At 38.4% G+C, this 25,620-nt stretch overlaps 2 protein-coding genes across 6 annotated transcripts in view; one reads left to right on the top strand and one right to left on the bottom strand.

Moving 5' to 3' along the window:
* The window catches only part of LOC120075294 (RNA helicase family protein), a 33,901-nt gene extending 13,846 nt beyond the window's left edge, over positions 1–20,055 (bottom strand). For 4 of the 5 annotated variants that reach the window (XM_039028528.2, XM_039028526.2, XM_039028527.2 and 1 more), the window contains exons 1-11: positions 19,661–20,019; positions 19,385–19,477; positions 19,176–19,280; positions 18,778–18,995; positions 18,457–18,509; positions 18,107–18,223; positions 10,535–10,626; positions 10,364–10,450; positions 9,008–9,222; positions 8,839–8,931; positions 8,322–8,445 (exon numbers count right to left, since the gene is read on the bottom strand). In XM_039028528.2, coding sequence (XP_038884456.1) covers positions 8,322–8,445; positions 8,839–8,931; positions 9,008–9,222; positions 10,364–10,450; positions 10,535–10,626; positions 18,107–18,223; positions 18,457–18,509; positions 18,778–18,995; positions 19,176–19,280; positions 19,385–19,477; positions 19,661–19,860 — 1,397 coding nt within the window. In that variant the 5' untranslated portion in view covers positions 19,861–20,019. Of the gene's footprint in view, positions 1–8,321; positions 8,446–8,838; positions 8,932–9,007; positions 9,223–10,363; positions 10,451–10,534; positions 10,627–18,106; positions 18,224–18,456; positions 18,510–18,777; positions 18,996–19,175; positions 19,298–19,384; positions 19,478–19,660 lie in introns of all 5 variants that reach the window. The other variant, XM_039028530.2, reaches the window with a different exon arrangement.
* A 2,254-nt stretch (positions 20,056–22,309) lies between these two features.
* On the top strand, positions 22,310–23,163 carry LOC120076085 (uncharacterized). Its single transcript, XM_039029864.2, has 2 exons — positions 22,310–22,388; positions 22,493–23,163. The coding sequence occupies exons 1-2, from the start codon at positions 22,310–22,312 to the stop codon at positions 23,161–23,163; spliced, it is 750 nt and encodes a 249-aa protein (XP_038885792.2).
* Positions 23,164–25,620: the final 2,457 nt, after the last annotated feature.

The following is a 25,620-nucleotide window of genomic DNA, read 5'->3' as shown; positions in this document are numbered from 1 at the left end:
GAGTGAAGCCCCTGGAACAAAATCTATTTGATGTTGTATATCACGCAATGGTGGAAGGCCTAAAGGTGGGTTCACAATGCTGGGAAATTCTTTGAGCAACTCCAGAACTTGTTCTGGAAATTTTTCGTTATTCCTTTGATCTATATCTCTTTTTAACAATTACTCCCCACATCACATCTTCATGTTCTATGATGAATTGCTTCCCCATGAGGACACTGAATAATGTCTGTCTTATGTAATGGTAGAGGAACAATTTTTCGATCATGCCACATAAATTCATACGTATCCTCCCTTCCTTTATGAGTAGCCTGTCGATCATATTGCCATGGACGGCCTAGGAGAATATGGCAAACGTCCAGATCTAAGACATCACATACAATCTGGTCCTTGTAGTTACTTCCGATGGAGAATTGCACCGAGCACACATTGTTTACCTAAGCTTCACCACCCTTTTTTATCCACCCTACTTTGTATGAATGTGGATGAGGTTCCATTTTCAAATTAAAAGTGTTGACTAACCTTTTAGAAACTATATGCTCGGAACTCCCACTGTCGATGATGATGTTACAAACCTTCCCCTTCACCGTACACCTCATTTTGAACAATGAGTGCCGTTGCAGGTGAGTTTCAATTTTCGGAGTTAAAAGTACCCGTTGGAGCACACATCATACATTGTTACCCTCGTTTGGTGCTAGAAGATCTATTCCCTCATCTAAGCAATTTCATCTTCGACTATAGCCACTGTTCTTCTGTCAAGACAATTGTTGGACAAATGTCCATTCTTGCCACAGCGAAAGCATTTTCCCAGTGTTGTCCTTGCATAGGTATTGGTACTCTTCTTGGTAGTTTCAAAGGTTGTTTCTTTTTGGGTTATAGGAATTTCTTCTCTGTTTTTGGGCAGTCCCTCATCATTGGATCCTGATGGTCCCTTCTGTGGAGTTGTATTTTTCTTTAGTCCGCTAGAAGAGGCTTCCCATTGGTTTCTCCGTGAATATCTTCTTATTTGGGTTTCATTCATTTCTTCGACGGTTTCTGCCAAGGAAATGGCATCAGTGAAAAAATCTAAAGATTGTAACTTTACTTTCTCCTTGATATCTGTTCGTGAGCCCCCACAAATCTTGCTATCAAGTGGTTTTCATTCTCAGGTAAATTCACTCGAGCTCCCAAGCGATAAAAGTCTTTAGTATATTTAGCAACAGCTCTTGTCCCTTGGCGCAAATTCTGATATTGGTTGTATAATATTTGCTCATAGTTTGTTGGCAAGAACCTATCTTTCATCATCCACTTTAATCTCTCCCAATTTGTGATAGGATTTTTCCCACTTCGGAACCTATTAACTTCCACTTGCTCCCACCAGGCCGATGCTCCCCCACGGAATTTTAAGGCTACCAATTGCACCTTCTTGTGGTCCGAAGTATTGGCATATTGGAAGAACCCTTCTACATTTTTAAACCCATTCCAAGAAGCTTCGATGTCCCTCTTGCCACTGAAGGTATGTCTACCTTATATTCGCTTTGTTCGCCTGGCTGGTACTGATTGAATGCTCTAGCTCTCCACCGTCCAAGACATCCTATCATCCTTCTTTCATCCTCGCTAGAAGAATCTCTATCCTCATTATTCCTCCTCGGGTAAACTTGTCGTCTTGGTCGTTCTTGGAACAAAAACGCCAATTCTTGATCGTTTCTTGGCTGAATTTGTTGTGGCGCAATCGGGTTCTATCTTTCTTGGGGTGGCAAAATGTTTCTTGGTTGATTTTCTTGGATTTACGGCTCAGGATTTAAGTTGTTGAAGTTGCCCGCTATTTGATCCAAACGTAAGGTCATTCTCTCCCACATTCAGTGAATACCATCAATGGCTTCCTCAACGGACTACATGCATCGCGTCAAGGCCCTTGGTGACAAGGCAGCAGATGAAGTTGCTTCTTTGTCCACAACATCGGGGTTGTTGCTGTTGGTTGGCTTCTTGCCTGCCATCAGATCCAGGTTCTTCCATCTCTGATACCAAATTTGGTGTGAACCAATTGTAGAAACTTAATTGATCTCGTATTATTCCCAAAATGAAGGACTTTAACAAAAGTGTAAAAACAAACTGAAAACAAACTAATGTACTATAAACTGATACAACAGAGGAAGTTCTCAAATAATGGCACTTGAAAATGTTAAAAATAAAGAATAGGGAAGAGAGGAACAACAAGATTACATGGAAACCCTAGTACAGGGAGAAAAACCACGATATAAAGACTTTTCTTATTATCTAACACACTGAATACACAGGGACACACTGTATAAATAGACAGTAGAAAACCCTAGGGGTCTACACAATTACATAAATGCTCCTAGGTTAATAACACTATTTTCAACACTCCCCCTCAAGTTGGAGCATAGATATCAACAAGACCCAACTTGTTTACACAATAATTAAAATTTTGTCTCAGTAACCCTTTTGTAAGTACATCAGCAACTTGTTGGTTTGAAGGAATATAAGAGATGCATATGTTTCCACTGTCTAACCTCTCCTTCATGTAGTGTCTGTCTATCTCTACGTGTTTAGTTCTCTCATGTTGAACTGGGTTGTTTGCAATACCGATGGCAGCTTTATTATCACAAAACAATTTCATTGGAAGCTCATTATCTTGCTGGAGATCTGATAATACTTTCTTCAACCAGATTTCTTCACAAATCCCTAGACTCGTGGCCCGATACTCAACCTCATCACTACTTCTAGCAACAACTCCTTGTTTCTTTCTTCTCCAAGTGACTAGATTTCCCCAGACAAACGTACAATACCCAGACATCGATTTTCTATCAATAACAGGCCCTGCCCAGTCAGAACGAGTGTAGGCTTCAACAGATCGTTTATCGGTTTTCCTGAACATTAGGCCTTTACCAGGAGTTCCTTTCAGATACCGAAGAATACGTTCAACTGCTGTCATATGATCCTCACAAGGAACTTGCATAAACTGACTCACAACACTTACTGCATAAGAAATATTTGGTCTTGTGTGAGACAAGTATATCAACTTCCCAACTAACCGCTAATACCGTTCTTATTAACAGGAATTCTATCATTCTTATCATCAAGTTTTGCATTGTATTCTACTAGTGTGTCAACAGGTTTACACCCAGTCATACCTGTTTCTTTTAGCAAGTCAAGAGTATATTTTCGTTGAGAAACTGATATACCCTCTTTTGAGCGAGCACTTCCATTTCCAGAAAGTATCTTAGTTTCCCGAGGTCTTTAATTTCAAACTCTCTGGTCATCTCTGTTTTTAGCCTCGTGATCTCTACATCATCATCCCCAGATAAAACAATGTCATCAACGTAGACAATAAGAACAACTATCTTCCCAGATGTTGATCTTTTTATAAAAAGAGTGTGATCGGAATGCCCTTGACCATACTCCTGTGTTTTCACAAAAGTTGTGAACCTGTCAAACCAGGCCCTCAAAGACTGTTTCAATCCATATAGTGATTTCCTCAATCTACACACCTTATTTTTTAATTGACTCTCGAACCCGAGAGGGGGACTCATATAGACTTCCTCCTCAAGTTCCCCATTCAAAAACGCATTTTTAACATCAAGTTGGTGTAGAGGTCAATCTTTATTCACAGCAACTAACAAAAGCACTCGGATCGTGTTAAGTTTAGCCACAGGTGAAAAAGTTTCAGAATAATCTACTCCATAGGTTTGAGTAAAGCTTCTTGCAACGAGTCTAGTCTTGTACCAGTCAATTGTCCAATTTGACTTGGACTTTATAGTAAACACCCATTTACATCCAACTGTCTTGTGCCCTTCAGGCAAAGTTACTGGTTCCCAGGTTCTATTCTTTTTCAGAGCTCTTATTTCTTCCATAACAGCAGACCGCCATTCTGGTTTTTTCATTGCAACACTTATGTTATCTGGAACCCCTCAGTGTCCAAGCTAGTAGTAAATGCTTTGAACTCGGATACCAGATTACTATGCATAGGGTATTTAGTACATGAACGAGTACCTTTCCTCAAGGCTATAGGAAGATCAAGTGATGCATCACGTTCTTTCGCCTCTCCAGGCTCCTCACCATGATTGACTTTCTGTGTATCAGAAACTTCAGTAGTATCTTCCACATCATCATTAGCAAGGATCATTTCATTCTCTGCAGTTTCAATCATTTCATCTTCTACAGTTTTCCCTTATATCACTCTTTTAGTATTACTGCTACCTTCCCCCTTGTCTTGCCTACCTTTATCAGTCTCCATACATATATCAACATCATTAGGAATATACGTACCTAGACCTGATGGCGGGTCTGACTCCTGCACTGGAGCCGGCAGTTCCGGTTCAACAGGTGATACTGCTTCCTTCCTGAGATTCTTCTTGTAGTAAGTTTTCCAAGGAACTTGATTGGTAGGAAGGACCAGACTATCATGCTTAGCACTAGGGTTAGACAAGGTTTGAATGGACGTTGACTCTAAAGGAATAGCATAAGATGACCAGTTAGTCTCTTCATTTATGTTCTCCCCCCCCCGAAGATGACTAACAGGGAAAAACGACTGATCCCCGAGAAAGGTAACATCCATGGAGACATAGTATTTCCGAGATGACAGGTGATAACACTTATATCCACATTGATGGAGTGGATATCCAACAAAGACACACTTTTGAACACGGGGAGTAAATTTCGTGCAATTTAGACCATGGGAGTGAACAAAGCAACACGACCAAAAACCCGAAGAGAAACATCAGAATCAATCGAGTAGTTGGAAAGAACTCTTTAAACAATTCTAAAGGAGTATAAAGATTAAGGATACGAGAGGGCATCCGATTAATGAGGTGGGCAGCAGTGAGAACTGCATCTCCCCAGAGGTACGACGGAAGAGTGGCGGATAATATAAGAGACCGGACTACTTCAACCAGGTGCCGATTTTTACGCTCAGCTACTCCATTTTGTTACGGAGTGCAAGCACACGAGCTCTGGTGGACAATACCCTTAGAAACAAGGAAATCCTTGAATAAGGCATTAAAAAATTCTCGCCCATTATCACTTCTTAAAATCTCAATCTTTATTTTAAATTGAGTTTCGACAGTTGTGTAAAACTATTGGAAAACAGAGGACACTTCAGATTTATCAGTAAGAAGGTAAATCCAGGTGAGACGGGTGTGATCATCTATAAATGTGACAAACCACCGTTTTCCAGTGGAAGTAGTAACCGGTAAGGGACCCCATACATCACTATGAACAAGAGAAAACGGACTCGAGGGTTTGTAAGGCTGAGAACGGAAAGAAACACGATATTGCTTGGCACGAATACACACATCACAATTAAAAGAAAAAGTACTAACATTACGAAATAAATGAGGAAATAAATACTTCATATATTGAAAATTCGGATGTCCTAAGCGGAAATGCCATAACATAACATCATGTTTAGAAACAGAGAAGTTTAAAGACATAAACCCAATTTGGTGATCATTCCTAGAGGAAGCTTTGTCAGAAAGGAAGTATAGTCCCCTATCGTGCCGGGTAGTGCCAATCGTCATCCCCGATTTCAGATCCTGAAACAAAACGGAATCTGGTGAGAAAATCACCTTACACTTCAAATCTCTTGTCATTTTACTGACAGATAACAAATTATACAATAATTTAGGCACATGTAAGGTATCACGTAGGATTAAACCATTAAACGGAGAGATATTGCCCTTTCCCGCAACAGGGGCAAAAGACCCATTTGTAATTCGAATACGCTCATTACCAGCACTTGGATTATATGACATAAATAACTCTGAGGAACTCGTAAGATGATCAATGGCCCTTGAATCCACAATCCATGGTTTTTTACCATTTATACTAATCAGGCCAAAAGAAGGGAAATTACCAGACTATGCAATTGCACTCATCCCAACCGTACTCAAGTTGTGTTTACTATCACCAGAAGATTGCTTTTGAGTTTGTTCATCTACTGAGTCACTTACCAGGGCACGACTAGTATTAGATTTGTCATGAGACTATCGTCGTCTGCTGTTTGGGGGCTTCCCGTATAATTTCTAACATTGGTCCTTTGTATGCCAAAGCTTCTTACAATGTTCACAAACAGGTGGAGGTTTTTTATCACCATCAGTATCGGACGGCTTGGCGACGAAGGCAGCTGCATCAGTAGTAGGAATGGTATTATTCATGGCACACGACCAATCCTCTTCTCGTATTTCAGAGCAAACTTCTCTAAGTGAAGGAGTCGGGCACTGGCCCAATATCCGACTACGGACACCATCAAATTTTGGGTTTAATCCAGCCAAAAACACATAAACACGATCTGCTTCCTCAATCTTCAAATATTGGGCCTCATCCTGTGGACAATTCCAGACAATCTCTCTACACAAGTCCATCTCCTGCCACAGCATTAACAGTTTGTTAAAATAAGAAGTAACATCCATGGACCCTTGTTTGCATTCATGGACTTGTTTGTGGAGTGTATATAGCCGAGAGACATTCTGTCTTTTAGAGTATATATCTTGCACTGCCTCCCAAATATCTTTGGTTGTTGCAGCATATAGTAGTGGTCTTCCTATCAGGGGTTCCATACTATTCACCAACACATACCATAACAACGAATCTTCTCCTTTCTAAATTCGTTCTTGTGGATCACCTGGGGCCGGCTTTGGAATTTTCTCTGTCAAATATCCAAACTTGTGACGCCCTTCCAAGGCCATCCGAATTAATTGGAACCAGGAGAAATAGTTCTGGCCATTTAATTTTTCCCCTACGATAAATCCTGCAGAATTATCCATCGAACCAAATAAGTAAGAAACATTAAGCACAATAGGTAATGAGTTTATCGGATTTTCCTAATAAACCGGTTGAGGATTTGCACCGAACATTGTATCCAAATCAGAAATCTGTTGTTGTAGGTAAGCCAACCATTGTCTCACATCGTCTGGGTAACGGGTTGAACTACAAGTGGTTGGAATAGGTGCTGGTCGGCCGGGCTGTTCAAGACTTTGGGCGTTGAACGTGGAAGGACCATCGGGTCGGGCTGTGAAGGAAGAAGGATCGACCGGCACAAAACCTCGGGCTGTGAACGTGGAAGAACCATCAGGTCGGGCTGTGAAGGAGGAAAGATCGGCCGGCGCAAACACCATCAGGTCGGAGCGGGAATCAAAAAATCGGGTCCGCCCATCGCTAGTCTGCCCTGGTTCAACCCGGAACGGCCCGGTCTACTCTAGACCGGTACCAACCCTACTCAAATCGGACCGATAAGCCTACTCTTCGCGTCCGAGGCTGTCGATTCTGCCCTGTTCGTGATGGCTCCGATCATAGGTCGTCTGTTCTTCGCGGCCAGCTCCGGTCGTGACCTGATACTCCACCCGTTGGTCGATTCTTCCCAGACCGTTGTTTGTCTGTTCTTCTCGGCCTGCTTCGATCGCAACCGAACGATCCACCTGCGATTCCTGAGTTCGGCTCATTTCTGCGTGGAGAGACCCAATCGGCGTGATCTGATGTGATGGCTCCCACTAATGGCGACTTTCCGATGATTGCAACTGGACAGCAGAAAGTAACTCCGGTAGGGCATCCTGAAAACATTCTTTTACAGCTGCTCGGATAGCCGTTTTCATGTCAAAACTCGAAGACCGATCAGCAGAAGAAGATTGGGGTTGATTCTCTTCCATAACGGCTAGGGTTTTATCACCTAGGCTCTAATACCATGTTAAAAATAAAGAATAGGGAAGAGAGGAACAACAAGATTACGTGGAAACTCTAGTACAGGGAGAAAAACCACGATATAAAGACTTTTCTTATTATTTAACACACTGAATACATAGGGACACACTGTATAAATAGACAGTAGAAAACCCTAGGGGTCTACACAATTATATAAATGCTCCTAGGTTAATAACCCTATTTTCAACGGAAAACAACGATGAAGCCTCCATAACAAGTGAGACAGTTCAGATTTTATTGGCCAAACAGTACAATCGGAAACTGAGCGGTGTACATCAACATATGTAGTTCCATACAATGATAGTTATTGTTCTAAGTTGTGATGCAATGGCCATGAGATAAATTCTGAGGTTGTATGATCATTTCGTTGACACTACAAACTAATTTGTATAGAAATGGCTCACTAGATTTCATCAAATTGAGAACGAAAAAAAGTTAAAATTAGGTGGAATGAAAAAATAAAAATATGCAGGACACAAATTTGCTCCTAAATAGACTGAAATAACATATGAATTACATCAAAGAAGTTGGGGACTTCAAAGAAAATCAGATAAACTGGCAGTGCATAGTCTATGGTAATAAGTCTACAGACGGACAGAATTCAAATGAATTTTGTAATGGCAATATACCTGTGACCAGGAAGCAAGGTCGTCTCTGCAGATAACATTGCAGCAACAGTCAAAGCCTGGGATATACAGCCATACTCATTTGCCTCTATCAATGTTCGTGAGAGTGAAGGTTCTAATGGAAGCTCTGCACAAGAGATCATAAAAAGTAGCACCAAAACTGATTAATTGTTTGACCTACAATTAGATATGCAAAAAGAGTTAATAAGAAGGAGAAATAATTGCAGTATAACTGTCGTTTTTTCTTTTATCCCGTACATCTATCAGTTATCAAACAAAAAGAACTTGTACACCAAAAAACCAACATAAAGCATTGAAGCTTGAACAGAATCTTAATTCAGCAATGATAGAAATAGATACAATATGAATACAATGTCATCCTTTTTGACAAAACACCCACACCTAAATTGCAGGATTGTGATTCTGCCGCAATCATAATCATGAATAAGAATGTACCGTTTATGAACTCCATAAGCACAAAATGAAGTAATTAGATAGCGGTAGTTATTGAGAGTAGTACCAGCCATTGTTTGCCCAATTCTAGTGATAGATCCATTTTCATCAATAGCATCAATAAGATATAGTTGCTTCAATGCATCTTCTAAAGATTCGGCTGCCAAAACCAGTTAGATTTAGTTATCATATTCAGCTGCACTCAAGAAAGATTGTAGAACTCAATTGATACTTACAGGTAGGTGGATCAAGAAAATCAAATCTCAGAATATCAATATCTGGAAGGTCCAATGATTTCAAATAAAGGACACTGCCAGCAAGAGAAGATCGTTGTATTTCAGGAACTGTTACATCCAATAACTCCTCTTGATAATCCATGGAAGTGTACATCCTATAGCACTTCCCTGGACGTGTTCTTCCAGCTCGCCCAGCACGTTGATTAGCTTGCACTCTATGCCCAAGACATAAATTTCAAGATGAGGAAACCAGTACATGATCGTGTACGTGAATTCAGCAAATACAGATTGTACAAAGTCTACCACTGGCAACCCTCATCTCAAGTTGGGGAAAATACAAGAAAGTTCCAACCAGACCAAAGTGAATATACGGTATATAGTTCCAGAAAAGGAATTGTTGAGCCTACACCAAGCAGCTACAAAATCAGTTACTACTGCCAAAAAAAAAAACAGAGAGACAGGAGTTTTCCACATAAGGAAAAGCTTTGCTGTCTATATATATATAACTTAGCTCTATCCAGAAAGAATGTCTGTCCTCTTAAGAGAGAGGCCGACTAGGTTGGAATGTTATTGGGAACAGAAGCAAAACAACCAAAATCATCCAGAAGGAAAATCTCGAAGTTGAGGGCCAGGGGCAGCTAAAAATAGATAAGATCAAGTTTACGCTTGCATATATATCAGAAGTGTGTAGAAATGCAATGGGATGTTTGTCCTTTCACACCCATTTGCAAAGATATGTCATTGTCATTGTCATTGATGTCTTCAAAAATAAACTTGAAACATAAGGAACTAGAGGTGTCACAATTCCAACTTCATTTATTTTCCACAGGCGTTAACCTGCAAGAGAGGTCTTGGAGAAATCCAAAGGTGGCCATAAGAGAATAGTTGGAGGGAGTCGGGGATTTCACACTTGGCCGATCTTTAGACCTTTTCTGTTGGATATTGCATTGAGATCAGGTCAGGGAAAGCAGAAGAAAGGGATCCATAATTTGGTATTTTCACCCTTCCCCATCATGATCTTGACGCCAGATGGCAAAATATGCTCATAGTTACAAGAGATTTCCCAGAGGTCTTTGGAAACCAATTGCCCAAAGACAAAGAGGCACCAAACTTTGCCACCAGTCTTATAATATATAAACAAATCAATATGAGGGAATTTTAAAGGATAATTCCAGGATGATCATTTATTCGGCCAAATTCTAGCATCGAACACAGTCAGCAAAGAGTATAGAGAGGCAAAAGACAATGACAACCATCTTTTCTTTTTTTAATAAGAAACATAACTTTCATTAAGAGCTAGCTTTAAAACATTCCAACGAGAGAACTTAATAATAGTCAGTGAAGTAGAGTACATACTTGCTAATTTGTACAACATCGAGGGAGTACATGCCAGTTGATGGGTTGTATTGCCTTTGCTTGACATAACCAGAATCGATGACATACCTATGTACATGCTCATCGTTGGGATGCAGTTTAATATGAATTAAAAATAAAGAACTTCCAAAGAGATTTACCTAATTTACTTACACAACACCATCAACAGTCAAAGAAGTTTCAGCAATATTGGTTGCTGCAATAAATCTCCTACAATTTGGAGGTGGACGACTGAATACACGCACCTGGGCGGTAAAGACGATGCGTCAGACATAAAGTATCGTGAAAACTGAATCGCTCCTACATGTAACATCTACATCATTTCTTCTTATGCTTCTCTAACTTTTAAATAAGAATCATTAAGACCAAGTTTGGTAACGATTTTGTTTTTAATCTTCTGTTTTTCAAATTTAAGCATGCACTGCATGAAAAAGTATGATGTGATATCAAAATGTAAGCCTGCACTGCATGAAAAAGTATGACGTAATATCAAAATGTTATAGGATCCAACTATCAAGTAAACCCCAGGGAGGAGAATAATTAGAAATCCAAGAATGATTGGAGGTAAATGCTATCATTGGAGGCACAATCATACGTGATAAACTAAGGTCAAGAAAATGAAGGCACGTGGGCTTATTAATCTCCTACTCTTGTCCCTAAAGCAAGGTTAAGGATATAAAATAAAGTATTATATCAGTTAATGGATATTCGCAACAATGCAAGAGAAAACAAAATCCTCCATGAAAATTAAAATTACAAAGTAACTGCCCAAAACAAAGTACCAAAATTTGGGCATGTTTGGGAGATTTTCTTCAAATTATTTTACATTTTTATTTAAGAACATTTTAAAGAAGGTTGAATCTAAGGTTTGCTCTCTCCTCTCTCCTCTCCCTTCTTCCCTCCTCCGATCACCTTCTCTTCTCCAACAGCAATTTCGGCCAGAATTGTTTTCCATGCTCCACTGTTCCTATATCAATTCGTAAAATGGAAACTCAAAGCTGCAAAGTGAATGGTTCTTTCTTCTGCATATGGTTCGAAGAAGAAAAATTCTTCGTGGAAGATGTGTTGTTTGGCCTGCTTCCGGTGGTCGTTCATTCATTCATGTGTCGATGGGTCCGCAGTTTCAGGGTTGGAGGTCATTCTCTGGTATGCTGAAAAGCTTTCTAACCAGGACAGAAGAGAAAAGGTTGTGTTGCCGTCAAGGGTGGGGTTGGTTGAGTTACCAGTATTGCTTCCAAAAAACACTATAGGGAATGTGGTAGAACAGCTGAACATGGACAAGATTGTTTTTCCCCAAAATAACCACCAAATTTCTGAAGAGCAGCGAGCCCCTATTTCTGTACCAGCAAAACATAGCACTCCATTTCTAACAAAACAAAGCATTTCCTCAATTTGGGTTCATAAAAATAAGATTGTGATCAAGGAAGATTTCAGTAGTCTATGGGTATCAAGGCTGTTTGTGTTTAATGATTGGAAGGACATTGCAAAATTGTTGGAGGACTACTTTCAGACTAAGGTTTTCATTAATCCTCTGATCGTAGATAAGCCAATTATTAGAATCTCTTCAGGAAATCTGGACGAGTTGGTTGAGAACCCAGGTAAGTGGCAGAAGTTCAGGCCTTTCCATCTTCTACTTGAAAAATGGAGCAGCCTCGAGCATAATAGACCAGAAGTAGTAAAAGGTTTTGGTGGTTGGAACTCCATAAAAAATCTGCCTCTCGATTGCTGGAACAATAACATTTTTAACGCAATGGGAGCTTATTTTGGAGGGCTTGAAAGCATTTCTTTAGATACGTTGAACTTGATCAACTGCTCGGAAGCAAAGGTTAAAGTTAAACCAAATTTACGCGGTTAAATGCCGGCAACAATTGAATTGAGAGATGAAAACCGTGGTAATTTCTTCCTTAATTTCAGTGATATTGAAGCTATTGAAGAACCTAAATTTGTCCAAGGAGATTTATTCATTAAAGATTTTTCAAACCCGATAGATTTAGCAAGATTAAATCAAGTTTTAAAGGATGAAGGGGTTGATTTAAACATCTTGGAACCAGAATGGGCCTTCCTAACTTCAGTTCAACCGAAGCCAGGATTCTCAAGAAATCCTTTTGCAGCTATGAGGTCGAAGGAAGATCACCGGAAGATGGTCGGAGAACCACCTTCTTCTCATTAGAGCTCTCTTCCCACTACAAAAGTTTCGATGATGGGATCCAAGTGCGGTGTGAACTCATCAAAGGAAGTCGAAGCGCCTCATTTACAGAGGAAAGAGAAGTTTACGGCTGAACCATTTTTTATGTCCAATGAGAATCCAAGTTTAAATGATGTAGCAAATAAAAAATTAGACCCATTGCGGGCCAAATCGGTTGACATACCCAAAACAGGAGTCCAATCGACACTCAGCCCCACTCTAGTCATTCCAAGCTCCTCCAATAGCAAGACTTCATCCCCTGTTATATCATAACCGTTGGCACCTCTTTCTATTGCCATTTAAGTACCTAACAAAGCGTCCTTCGAAAAGAGTTCAAGTAGCTCCTCATTTTCTTAAGTGAATTCCTCTTTAGCTATCTCCTCTTCGATCAAGGCAGTGTCTAGAACGACCCGAACAAAGGCTAAATGTCATTCAAAAGTAAGGTGTTCCTTGTACCCTTTCAAATCATTTCCTAAGCACTTTGTCAGAAGAAAGCGTTCGAAGGAGTCTTCTAAGAAGAAATTTTCCAAAGCCAAGCTATTACTAGAGCAAAATTTGGATCTGTTGGAAGCAAGTTGTGTTCAAGTCCCCACTCAAGTTAACAGGTCAGATTCTCAATCCTCTCATCCTCTACAATTTAAACACTACTTTTTCCTTGCCTAACTTGAAGGGTAAAATTTTTTAGAGGTACTCCAAGCCACACTTCAGTTTTTTCTTCAAAAAGAAAGGGTGAAGCATTCCTTGAATTTCCTTTCAGCGTAAGTAGTGAAGAAGCCGGTCGAATTGATAAAAATGAAGGTCCAGAGGAGCTGAGACAAGAGGGGCCATTAGAGACAAACCTCAATGCCCTGTTTCAGACGAAGGAAGAAAAATTAACTGATAAAAAAGCTTCTGACAGCCCCTCATTAGTTCAATCCTTTGAAATTCCAGCTCATTTGAAGTCCGTAGTCACCGATTGCAGACTTGTCTCGGATTGAATATCGACAATGGAGGCAGAGTTCTATAAATTTTCTGAATAATAATGAAAATTGTGTCATGGAATACGAGAGGATTAAAAGATGCAAACAAGAGATTGCCTCTCAAAAGATTCTTGAAAAAGCATAATCCTATTTTAGTGCTAATTCAAGAGTCAAAGAAAGAAAACTTCGATGTAATTTCATCAAATCCCAAAGGATATAGGCTGGGAATTTGTGGAATCTTTTGGCACGTCAGGTGGTATATTGACAATGTGGGATATGAGTAAGATAATGGTAGTTGAAACGTTGAAGGGTGGGCATTCGCTATCAGTTAAGTGTATTACTTTATGTAAAAGAACTTGTTGGATCACAAACGTGTATGGTCCTAATGATTATAAGGAGAGGAAATTTGTTTGGCCCGAGCTCCTTTCCCTTTCAGATTATTGTATGGAAGCTTGGTGCATCAGTGGGGACTTCAATATCACAAGATGGGCTCATGAACGGTTCCCAGTTGGCATAAACACTAAAGGTATGAGAAGGTTTAATGATTTTATTGATCAAGCTAAACTCTTGGAGGTCCCTTTTTGCAACAACAGGTTCACTTGGTCTCGAGAAGGAAATTGTGTTGCAAGATCTTTAATTGACCGGTTTTTCATCACTAAAGCTTGGGATGAGGAGTTCAAAAGCTCGAAAGTTAATAGGCAAGCCCGAATTTTTTCTGATCACTTTCCTCTATTACTTAAGGCCGGCTCCTTCAGTTGGGGTCCCTCCCCTTTTAGATTCTACAATAGTTGGTTGCTTAACAAGGAATGTAGTAAAATCATTGAAAGAGCATGGATGAGTTGTGATTCTGGTGGATGGGTTGGTTTTGCTCTTAGTGTCAAATTGAGAAAGGTGAAAACAGCAGTTAAGGCATGACATACTGACTTTCAAGATAAACAAAGAAGAAAAGAAGAGGGGCTATTAAAAGAAATTGAAAAATGGGATGCTCTTGCTGAATCGATTCTTCTCTCAGACACTGAAAATGACCTTAGATCCTCCTTGAAAGCCGAATTGATATCACTGTATAGGATGGAGGAAATTAACTTAATTCAAAAAAGTAAGTTGAATTGGTTAAGATTGGGAGATGAAAACACGAGCTTCTTTCACAGATTCCTTGCAGCATGGAAAAGAAGAAATTTAATTACTGAATTGGTAAACGATCAAGGGGTGCCAACTAAATCATTTAGAGAAATTGAAAGCTTAATTCTGGATTTTTACGAAAATCTATACCTTAGAAGCCCGGGTTGGAGCACATTCCTTTGAACTTTGATTGGCCTTGTATCACCTCTAACCAGAATTTGTTGCTTACAACCAAATTTTCAGAATCAGAAATCAAGGTAGCCGTCAAGAATCTCAGAAAACGCAAAGCTCCTAGTCTTGATGGATTCACAGCTGAGTTTCTTTTGAAATTTCGGGACTTAGTAAAGTCGAGTTTCCATTCCATATTTGAGGAATTCTACAAAAATGGAAGAATTAATGCATTTGTTCAGGAAAACACCTGCCTAAAGAAAAAGAAAAAAAAAAAAAAAAAAGGAAATAGTTGTTGCTCTTAAGGACTTCAAGCCAATCAATTTAACTAATTTGACTTATAAAGTCATTGTTAAGGTGTTGGCCGAGAGGCTAAAAAAAGTGATGTCATTGCTCCATCCCAAAGTGCATTCATTGAAGGAAGACAAATATTTGACCCAATTTTATAGCTAATGAATTGGTGGAGGATTATCAGGCCAAAAAGAAGAAAGGGTGGATCCTTAAGTTAGATCTAGAGAAGGCCTTCAACTATGTTGATTGGGATTTCTTAGAAAAAGTATTGAGAAATAAGAAGTTTGGTCAGAAATGGATTGAATGGATAATGGGTTGAGTCAAAAACCCTAGATATTCAGTCTTCATCAATGGAAGACCAAGGGGGAGAGTGGTTGCTACAAGGAGAATTAGATAGGGTGACCCCCTTTCACCTTTTCTATTCCTCCTTGTTAGTGAAGTGTTGAGCGCTTTAGTGAACAGACTCATTCAATCTGGTATAATTGAAGGCTTCATGGTGGGAAAAGAAAAGATTCACGTTTCCATTCTCCAATTCGCGAATGATACTTTATTATTTTGCAAGTATGACAGCATTATGCTTGCCAAGCTAAAGCAAGAAGTAGAGTTTTCTTAATGGTGTTTTAGTCAAAAAGTAAATTGGCACAAATTGACCTTACATGGTATTAATGTGGATGAGAACGAGTCGTTAACCATGGCTGCAAATCTGAATTGTAAGGCTGAACATCTCCCCTTATTTTATCTTGGCTTACCGTTGGGTGGGTACCCAAAGCAATCCTCTTTTACGGAACCGGTGGCAGATAAAGTTCATGCAAAACTAGATAAATGGAAAAGATTTAATCTTTCAAGAGGAGGAAGAGCTACCTTATGCAATTCTATCCTATCTAATCTCCCCACCCATTACTGGCAGAATTATGGTTTGGAAAAAATCAAAGGATGTTCAATGGCAAATCACTTGGTTTTTTGGATCGTTTTGAAACTGCCCGTCGCAATGCTTCATCTTGGTGCGTCCTCTCCAAACATTTTGAAAGTTACGGTATCCAAGAGTTCAACCTGAATTGGAGAGATTTTATCTTTCCACCTTAATTGCAGACTTTATGCCCTTCGTTTCAGCTGCTATGTTTTGTTTCTTGATTCTTTTCACTTTTTGTTCTTTCTTGTTTCTAATTCTTGTACAGTTTCGTCTGGTTAAGTTGTTTCTGATGTAATAGTTGAGTTCCAGCCGCAATCTAGTCCGTTTTGTGTTTTGTTTTTTGGATATGATAATGGTGCTATGGGGGTGTCAACTAGTTGAGATGTCCGGATGCACCCGCTGATCCTTAGCCTTATTGCTCATTGTATAATACTCTTGTTCCTTGAGCTTTTGTCTCACTATTCTATCAATCCTCTTTTACGCAACCGGTGGCAAATAAAGTTCATGCAAAACTAGATAAATGGAAAAGATTTAATCTTTCAAGAGGAGGAAAAGCTACCTTATGCAATTCTATCCTATCTAATCTCCCCACCCATTACTGGCAGAATTATGGTTTGGAAAAAATCAAAGGATGTTCAATGGCAAATCACTTGGTTTTTTGGATCATTTTGAAACTGCCCGTCGCAATGCTTCATCTTGGTGCATCCTCTCCAAACATTTTGAAAGTTACGGTATCCAAGAGTTCAACCTGAATTGGAGAGCTTTTATCTTTCCACCTTAATTGCGGACTTTATGCCCTTCATTTCAGCCGCTATTTTTTGTTTCTTGATTCTTTTCACTTTTTTTTCTTTCTTGTTTCTAATTCTTGTACGGTTTGGTCTGGTTAAGCTGTTTCTGATGTAATAGTTGAGTTCCAGCTGCAATCTAGTCCGTTTTGTGTTTTGTTTTTTGGATATGATGATGGCGCTATAGGGGTGTCAACCTAGTTGAGATGTCCGGATGCGTCCGCTGATCCTTAGCCTTATTGCACATTGTATAATACTCTTGTTCCTTGAGCTTTTGTCTCACTATTCTATCAATCCTCTTTTACGCAACCGGTGGCAGATAAAGTTCATGCAAAACTAGATAAATGGAAAAGATTTAATCTTTCAAGAGGAGGAAAAGCTACCTTATGCAATTCTATCCTATCTAATCTCCCCACCCATTACTGGCAGAATTATGGTTTGGAAAAAATCAAAGGATGTTCAATGGCAAATCAATTGGTTTTTTGGATCGTTTTGAAACTGCCCGTCGCAATGCTTCATCTTGGTGCATCCTCTCCAAACATTTTGAAAGTTACGGTATCCAAGAGCTCAACCTGAATTGGAGAGCTTTTATCTTTCCACCTTAATTGCAGACTTTATGCCTTTCGTTTCAGCTGCTGTTTTTTGTTTCTTGATTCTTTTCACTTTTTGTTCTTTCTTGTTTCTAATTCTTGTACGGTTTGGTCTGGTTAAGTTGTTTCTGATGTAATAGTTGAGTTCCAACCGCAATCTAGTCCGTTTTGTGTTTTGTTTTTTGGATATGATGATGGCGCTATGGGGGTGTCAATCTAGTTGAGATGTCCGGATGCGCCCGTTGATCCTTAGCCTTATTGCTCATTGTATAATACTCTTGTACCTTGAGCTTTTGTCTCACTATTCTATCAATAAAGAGACTCGTTTCCTCCCCTCCCCCCACAAAAAAAAGGTGGATCTACCTAGCACTTTCTGATAAAAATAATAATAATTATTATTATTATTAAAAAATGATAAGAAACAATACCCTAGGGGTGGGGTTGAAGCTGCCCCCAAAGGGAGCTATACAGGAGGGTCTTCCAATCACTAATAATCATCAAACAACTATAATTGTAACTTTTAACAAATAACTAAAGAAAACTGTTTGTGGTGAAGTTTTATTTTTTTAAAAAAAATAAAATAAAATAAAATAAAAGTACAAGTTTTGAGAACAACTCTACAATAGCCCAAAATATTTTATGTTTTTAGACCAATGATAAATAAAGAATTCAACCTTGCCTCAATCAATTTCTAAGTGAAATAAAATAGTTTACTTGCCTGCAGCTCTGGTGGCAATGAACCATGAAGGGGAAGAATTACAGCATCCATGCAAGATCCTTCTTCCAGATTATAAACTTTTTCCTCCAACTTTGATACTAACTTCTCTATATCATCCTTAAAAAATGAATTATTTTAATAAAAGAAACAATTAGCTGAAAATAAATGCCCGATAGAGTTTCAAGAATGGAAATTAGTTTCATCTTGCTCAATTGGAGGCCTTTCCTTCAGGTTGCCTCTATCTTTTGTGGACCCTCTTTCTTGTATGCTCTTTTTCTTCTTTTTTCCCCCTCAATGAAAGCTTGGTTATTTATATATATATATATAACAAATAATGAAAACAAAAGTACCTGTCCAGTCATGAAAATGAGAACATCCCCTTCTGGTTCTTTGGTGTGTATATCTAGCACGTAGTCAATGCAACTTCTTCAGTATTTAATTAAGAAAGTCTGAAAGTGGATACAAAGGAGTGATATATGGGAATTAACCTACAGCCCTTTTAGAGCTTTTCATTAAGGAAGCAATTACATCGAGGAGAAAAAAAGACTCTACAGGGGATGTAAAAAATAATTAGACCACAATAAGCCTGGATGATTATTGTAAGAAACCAACCCCTTTCGTGGATAAGATTTAAAATCACGATATAAAGTAGATGAAAATTGAGATCATACCAATAGCCGTTTTTAGACATGATTCAATATAGCTCTTTGGACGTTCATTGCTATACAGTATCTCAACAGGATACAACTTTCCAGGAACTGTCAGCACAGGGCAATCGAAAAAGAATTTTGATACTTTGTCCCCCTCAAGGGTCGCTGAAGTGATAAGAACCTTCAAGTTGGAATTACGCATTCTAATTAAACGTTTCATCAGCCCCATCAATGTGTCTCTGAAAAAATCAGAAAAAGGTTGCAATCATTGTTTAGGTACAAGTATGGGAGAACTAATGAGCGAGTGCCAGAAACAGCAAAAGAACATGAAAACAACTCTGTTGGACCAACGAGAAGGAAATGCCAAATAACAAGGTAAGGATGGGACTAGGCACTGGTATTCACGAGATGCAACTCACGTATTTAAGCTTCTCTCATGAGCCTCATCCAATATGATGACTGAATATTGACCAAGCTCGGGATCAGAAAGACTTTCGCGAAGGAGGACTCCATCAGTGAGGTATCTGATCAGTTTATAATCCTACAGTCAGTTGCAAGAAAACTTGGAATCAAACAAAACAACAGAGTACTTCACTAACTTCAACGCACAAAAGTATATTTCACTTACTTGATTTGAGTTCTTTCTGAGGTTCTGTCCTCAAAACGAATGGCGTATCCTACTTCCTCGCCAAGATGAACGCCTAGCTCCTCTGCAACTCGTCTGCCAGTTTAGGAAGTCCACAAATTAACTATTTGATCACTTTTATTCAGGATTTCCATACACATGCTCTCCATTACTTCCTCATAAAACACAACTAGTTGCATCATTCACAGCAACACGATTCCGAGTCCTATAACAAAAGGCGACGCGGTTTGCAAGAAAGTAAACAGATTAGGAATGTACCGAGCAACAGAAACGGCGGCAACTCGGCGAGGCTGAGTGACCCCGATAATACCGGACTTTGTGTATCCTCTCCGGTGGAGCATTTGAGAGAGCTGAGTGCTCTTCCCTGAGCCTGTCTCTCCAATTATGACTATCACTTGATTCTGCTCCACTGTTTCGATGATTTTCTCCTCGAATTGGAGAATTGGGAGCTGCGCCATTGTTGAGTCTACTCGGGTACTCTCCTCAACTTTGTATACACTTGTAAAATCGCAAGAAAGCGGCACCAGATTACGAATTCGAGTTTCTGCTACCTCTATTCTTGGATCACAGTACTGGGAAAATTTCACGACCGAAACCCAGAAACTTTTCCAAGACCTTTTCTAAAAAAATTTCTACCTTGATTTTTTGTCAATGCAAAATTTCAAAATTACCCTTAATTTTTAAAAAGATTTCGGAACATACAACATTTCTTTTTTTTTTTTAAGGTATTGTAATTAAAATGTGGGGAAAGAATTGAACCTAAAACCACGAGGTTGATAATATGAACAATATGTCAATTGAGCACTATATTTCTTCTTCCTTCAACGATTTCTCCGATCATTCGTACAATGTGCATTCAATACACCACCGACATTCCACCAAAACATTTATTCCCAACTAATATTCTTCCAATAGCATTGAAGAGGATGAAACGTCACTCTCATTATTCACTTTCTGTCGTCGAACTCCCCACGAAGTTCTCTCACTATTCTCTCGCAGCTTTTTCTCAGATTTTTAGCCCAACATCTTCGTTGATCGCTTTCATCGTCAGATTCAGTCCACATTTCTTCTTCTTTTAATGGTTTCTTCAGCCCTTCATTCAATCTACGATTTCTTTCCCCAAATCGCTTTCATAATAAGTGTCGTTTAGCATTAAATTACAATACGATCGTTTATACATTACTATGCGATCATTTATACATTACTATGCAATCGTTTACTATGCGATCGTATATAAATTACTACGATCGTTCATAAATTAAAATACGGTCGTATAGTAAATTATAAATGATCGTATAGTAATTTTTATACAATTTTAGTAAATTATAAATGATCGTGTAGTAATATATACACAACCGTTCATTACAATATAAGTGTCATTTAGCATTAAATTATAATATGATCATTTATACATTACTATGCAATCGTTTATACATTACTATGCAATCGTGAATAAATTATTACACGATCGTTCATAAATTACAATACGATTGTATAGTAATTTATACATGATCGTTTAGTAAATTATAAACAAATTGTTTAGTAATATATACACAAGCGTTCATTACAATATAAGTGTCGTTTAGCATTAAATTACAATACGATCGTTTTTACATTACTATCGATCGTTTATACATTACTATGCAATCGTTTACTATACGTTTGTATAGTAAATTATAAACGATCGTATAGTAATTTATACATGATCGCATAGTAATTTATACACGATTGCATAGTAATGTATGAATGATCGTTCACTTATCAATGATTTGTTTATCCCATTGTAGATCAATAACGCTACTTTGCATCTTTGTACAATTTGGTGGGGATTGGGATGAGTCTAAAAGAAATCATGTTGGTGGTCATATGAAATGTCTGAAAGTCGGAAATGATATAACAGTCAGTGAATTGGTAAGTATGATGCACCAACGACTAAATATCGATCCGGATATGTTTGATATACACATCAAATGTTGCTACAATCTATTGGTCCCGGCTCCTCCAATTGACATAGTCGACAATGAAGATCTTAGCTTCTTTTTGGAAGGCAATGATATATCCCATATGTCGTTATTTGTATCAATTACACCTTGTGAAAGTCATGGAGTACACACGAACAATATGTACCAACACTGCAATCCAACTGATCAACCCAATCCAATTCATGCCATGTCTTCACTTAATTATCATATTGAGCCATGTAACTTGGGAGATGACTGAAGTGAAGCTTGGTTTGGTCGAAATAGTGAACCCAGATATACTTCACAATTCGATACTAAACATGGATATGGACAATCTTCAGGACTACAAACTTCTCAAACACCTAACATCCATGTTCCAACCCCACTTGCTCCCATTCCACCAGTTGTGATGTCTTCGGTTTTAATCCATTCCACCATTTCAACCGAACCATTTGTTGATATACCCATACCATCAAAGAGCCCATCGTATGACACCCTTATCACAATACCTCATGACTGTCTGAATGACGAGGATATAAAGTTCGGTCAAATTTTCTTTTCGAAATATGAATTGTTAATTAAATTATTTATATTTGCAACAAGAAAGAACTTTGACTACTGTGTAAAAAAGTCAACAAAGATCTTGCTAACTACCCGGTGTTCGGTGGAGAAATGCAAGTGGAGGGTCCGTGCAAAAAAAAAAAAAAGGAAAGAAATTGATTCATTCAAAATGACGAAATATCCCAGTGAACATACGTGTTCTTTTGAAATAAGAACCGGTAATCATCGACAAGCAAAAAGTTGGGTTATTGGACATTTGATCAAGTCCAAATATGAACAAGTTGGTTGAACCTACCACCCAATGGATATAATTGAGGACGTCCGATGAGATTATGGAATGAACATAAGTTACAGACGGGCTTATCGCGCTAGATAGTACGGATTAATGTATGCACGAAGGTCGCCAGAAGGATCATATGCTATTGTTAGGGCACATGGTGAGGCACTTAAGCTTGCAAATCCAGGTACGATATCTAAGGTTGAAGTAGAGAACGGACAATACTTTTTAAGTACGTCTTCATGGCACTTGGTCCGTGTATCAAAGGTTTTCTAAACTGCATCTGCTCAGTGATCGTTGTTGATAGGACCCATTTGCATGAGAAATACAAAGGTATATTGTTAATAGCAACATGCATCGATGGAAATAACAACATATATCCTATCATCTTTAGTATCGTAGATGGTGAGAACAATGCATCATGGACTTGGTTCATGACTCGTTTGAAGGCTTCGATGGGAGACGTTCTCAATTTAGTGATTATATTAGATCGTCACATCTCAACCGCAAAGGCTGCTGCAAGTATATTCCCTGATGCATTTCATGCCCTGTGTATATACCATAATCAGAACAATTTGATTGACAAATTCAATAATAAAAACATAATCCCACACTTCTACCTAGCGGTGAAAGCTTATAGAATGTCTGACTTTCATATGTATTGGGCTAAGCTCCATCTATATCCTGGTGTGACGACCTACCTCGAGGAGGTTGAATTACAACGGTGGGCAAGGGTTTATCAAGTCCATCGTAGATATGACAAGATGATGACAAATATAGTAGGATGCCTCAATGGAGTGTTGAAAGATGCTCGAGAACTATCAATCACAAAGCTATTAGAGCATATTCGCGAGTGGTTACAAGGTTGGTCCTATATCCGATGTACACATGCAATGGCATGCACAAACATCGTAATTGATTACGCAATGAGTATTCTTAAGGAATTAGAATTGATATATTGAACATATCGTGTTTCTCTAGTGGATATGCATACAATTTAATGTGGACGATGGATATTTGAGGGGGTTGGTTGATCTTCGTTCACGAACATGTACGTGTATAGAGTTTAATTGCCTCGAGATCCCGTGCTCCCATGCAATATCTGTAGCGACCCTAAGAAACATGAATGTTCAAACATCATGTGTAAAATAGTTTACAGTTGAGTGTATGCTTGCTGCTTACACCAAACAAATCTTCCCAGTCGGACACAGTCAATAATGGGTTTGAATACCATATGTTGGAAATGTTGGAGATTTTGAACCAATTCTACCACCGCAAGAAGTAGCAAGTGTAGGTCGACGTCAAACCATCAGGATACCTTCAAATGGAAAGGAGCCACGAAAAATACACAGGTGTACACGATGTGGCCAGAGAGGACATAACAAGAAAACGTGCAGACAAACTTTGATAACACCTGACATTGATCCATCTAGACTAAACATATGTAATTTTCACTTCGTTTTTTCTGTACAACACTAATTATACTGTATAATATGTAATTTTAGCATCAATTATACTGTACAATATGTAATTTTAACACAAATTTATCTAAACGACCGCTTAGTTATTTATTTGCATAGTTAAATGTACAACACCAATTGTATTCTATAAATTTAGCACAAATTTATCTAAACGATCGCATAACAAAAACTAAACAATCACATAACAAAATCTAAACAATTGCATAACATATATCTAAACGATCACATAACAGACATCTAAATGATCGCGTAACAAAAACTAAACTATCACACAAACATATATTTAAACAATTACGTAACAGTTAGCCAAACAATCGTATAACAAAAACTAAACGATCGCATAACAGATATCTAAACGATCGTATAACAAAAACTAAACAATCGCGTAACAGTTAGCCAAATGATCGCATAATTGATATCCAAACGATCGTGTAACAGTTAGCTAAACGATCACTTAGTATTCTCTATACGATCGCTTATAATCTCTATCTGATCGCTTAGTAATATCTAAACGCTCGCTCAGTATTCTCTCAACGATCATAAAATGAACAAAATGGAGGGAGCATCATCAGTATGAGGTTCTTGATTATTGTTACCATCACCATTATTATCGTCACGAGGTCCCTCATCATGACGAGCCATTGTATTATTACTATCCTGAACAAATCAAACGAACTATTCTGTCAGGGAAAGTAATCGATCATCTAAGAATATGTAAAAATCGTTTAGAAACTCTATATGATCGTCTAGAAAATCTAAATGATCGTCTAGAAAATGTAAACGATCATCTAGACAATATGAATGATCGTCTAAAAAATATAAACAATCGTCTAGAAAATGTAAACGATCGTGTAAACAATATGGATGATCGTCTAAAAAATATAAACGATCATTTAGACAATATATACAATCATTTAAACAATCTATACGATCGTATAGAAAATATAAACTATTGTTTAGACAATCTATACGATCTCTAAAAAATACATACCTCACAAAAACGATGGCCCATCATCTTTATCTCGTTCAGTTGTTAGCCCATCAGATGATGTTGACAGTAAATGTATCTCTCATCTGATGGACCATGGTAGTCAAGTTCGCTAAATATTTCAGAACTTCTTTTATTTCATCCCTAAGAATCTCGTACGTTTTGGAATGACAATGTCTGGAGGACTTTTATTGCTTACGTGGTTTTGGCTCTGTTTGGCTAGTCTGACCGGCATATGTGGTTTTGGCTCTATACGTTGCACATTTACAAAGCTCTCTACATGGAGTTCATGCTCCTCGTGTCCCCCAAAGGACTCGCGAGTGCCGATGGAGTGTTCAACCCCTTTAATCCTCATTTCTCCAACAACAGGAATCATGTTAAGTCCTTCAAGTCGGTACTCCTTGTACCTCAACTCCTCTGTGCTAGGTACAAGTCTCGACATAATAATAGTTTGTACGTAAACAAATGAGAAAGTCATAATGCACGAAACTATAAACAAATGAGCAAGTCATAAGTGATCAGTTACTTACTTTTTTTGGGTGGAAAACTTTATTGCTCAGTGATTTATAAGATGGAGCACGAGAACGAGTCCATCTAAGAATTCTAGAAATTCCATCCTTGTTGACTTTGGTGGCTATGAACTTACTTTATGTGGATAAAATTTCATAAGCCCAAATCTACGATGTGGAAACTTTATTACACGTACATAATATAGAGGTTCAATGCATATTTAAGTGAATAAAAAACAAAAGTACATACTTGGAAAGCAAGTACGAGTCCATTTATACAGTAATGTGAGGCATGGTGATCACATTTTGCTTTCTTTGAATCGTATGCCTCCTCCTTCCCACGTATGGTAGTTTCCATGCTATTCAATGTACGTCCATAGAAGAGGGAAGATCAGTCATAATGTACAAAGACGTCGTGGTCGTCGACAATTCCAAATATTG

Source organism: Benincasa hispida, chromosome 4 (genome assembly GCF_027475165.1).
Source record: "Benincasa hispida cultivar pf3 chromosome 4, pf3_genome.v1.1, whole genome shotgun sequence".
Taxonomy (NCBI): domain Eukaryota; kingdom Viridiplantae; phylum Streptophyta; class Magnoliopsida; order Cucurbitales; family Cucurbitaceae; genus Benincasa; species Benincasa hispida.
This window is presented reverse-complemented; position numbering and strand designations above follow the sequence as displayed.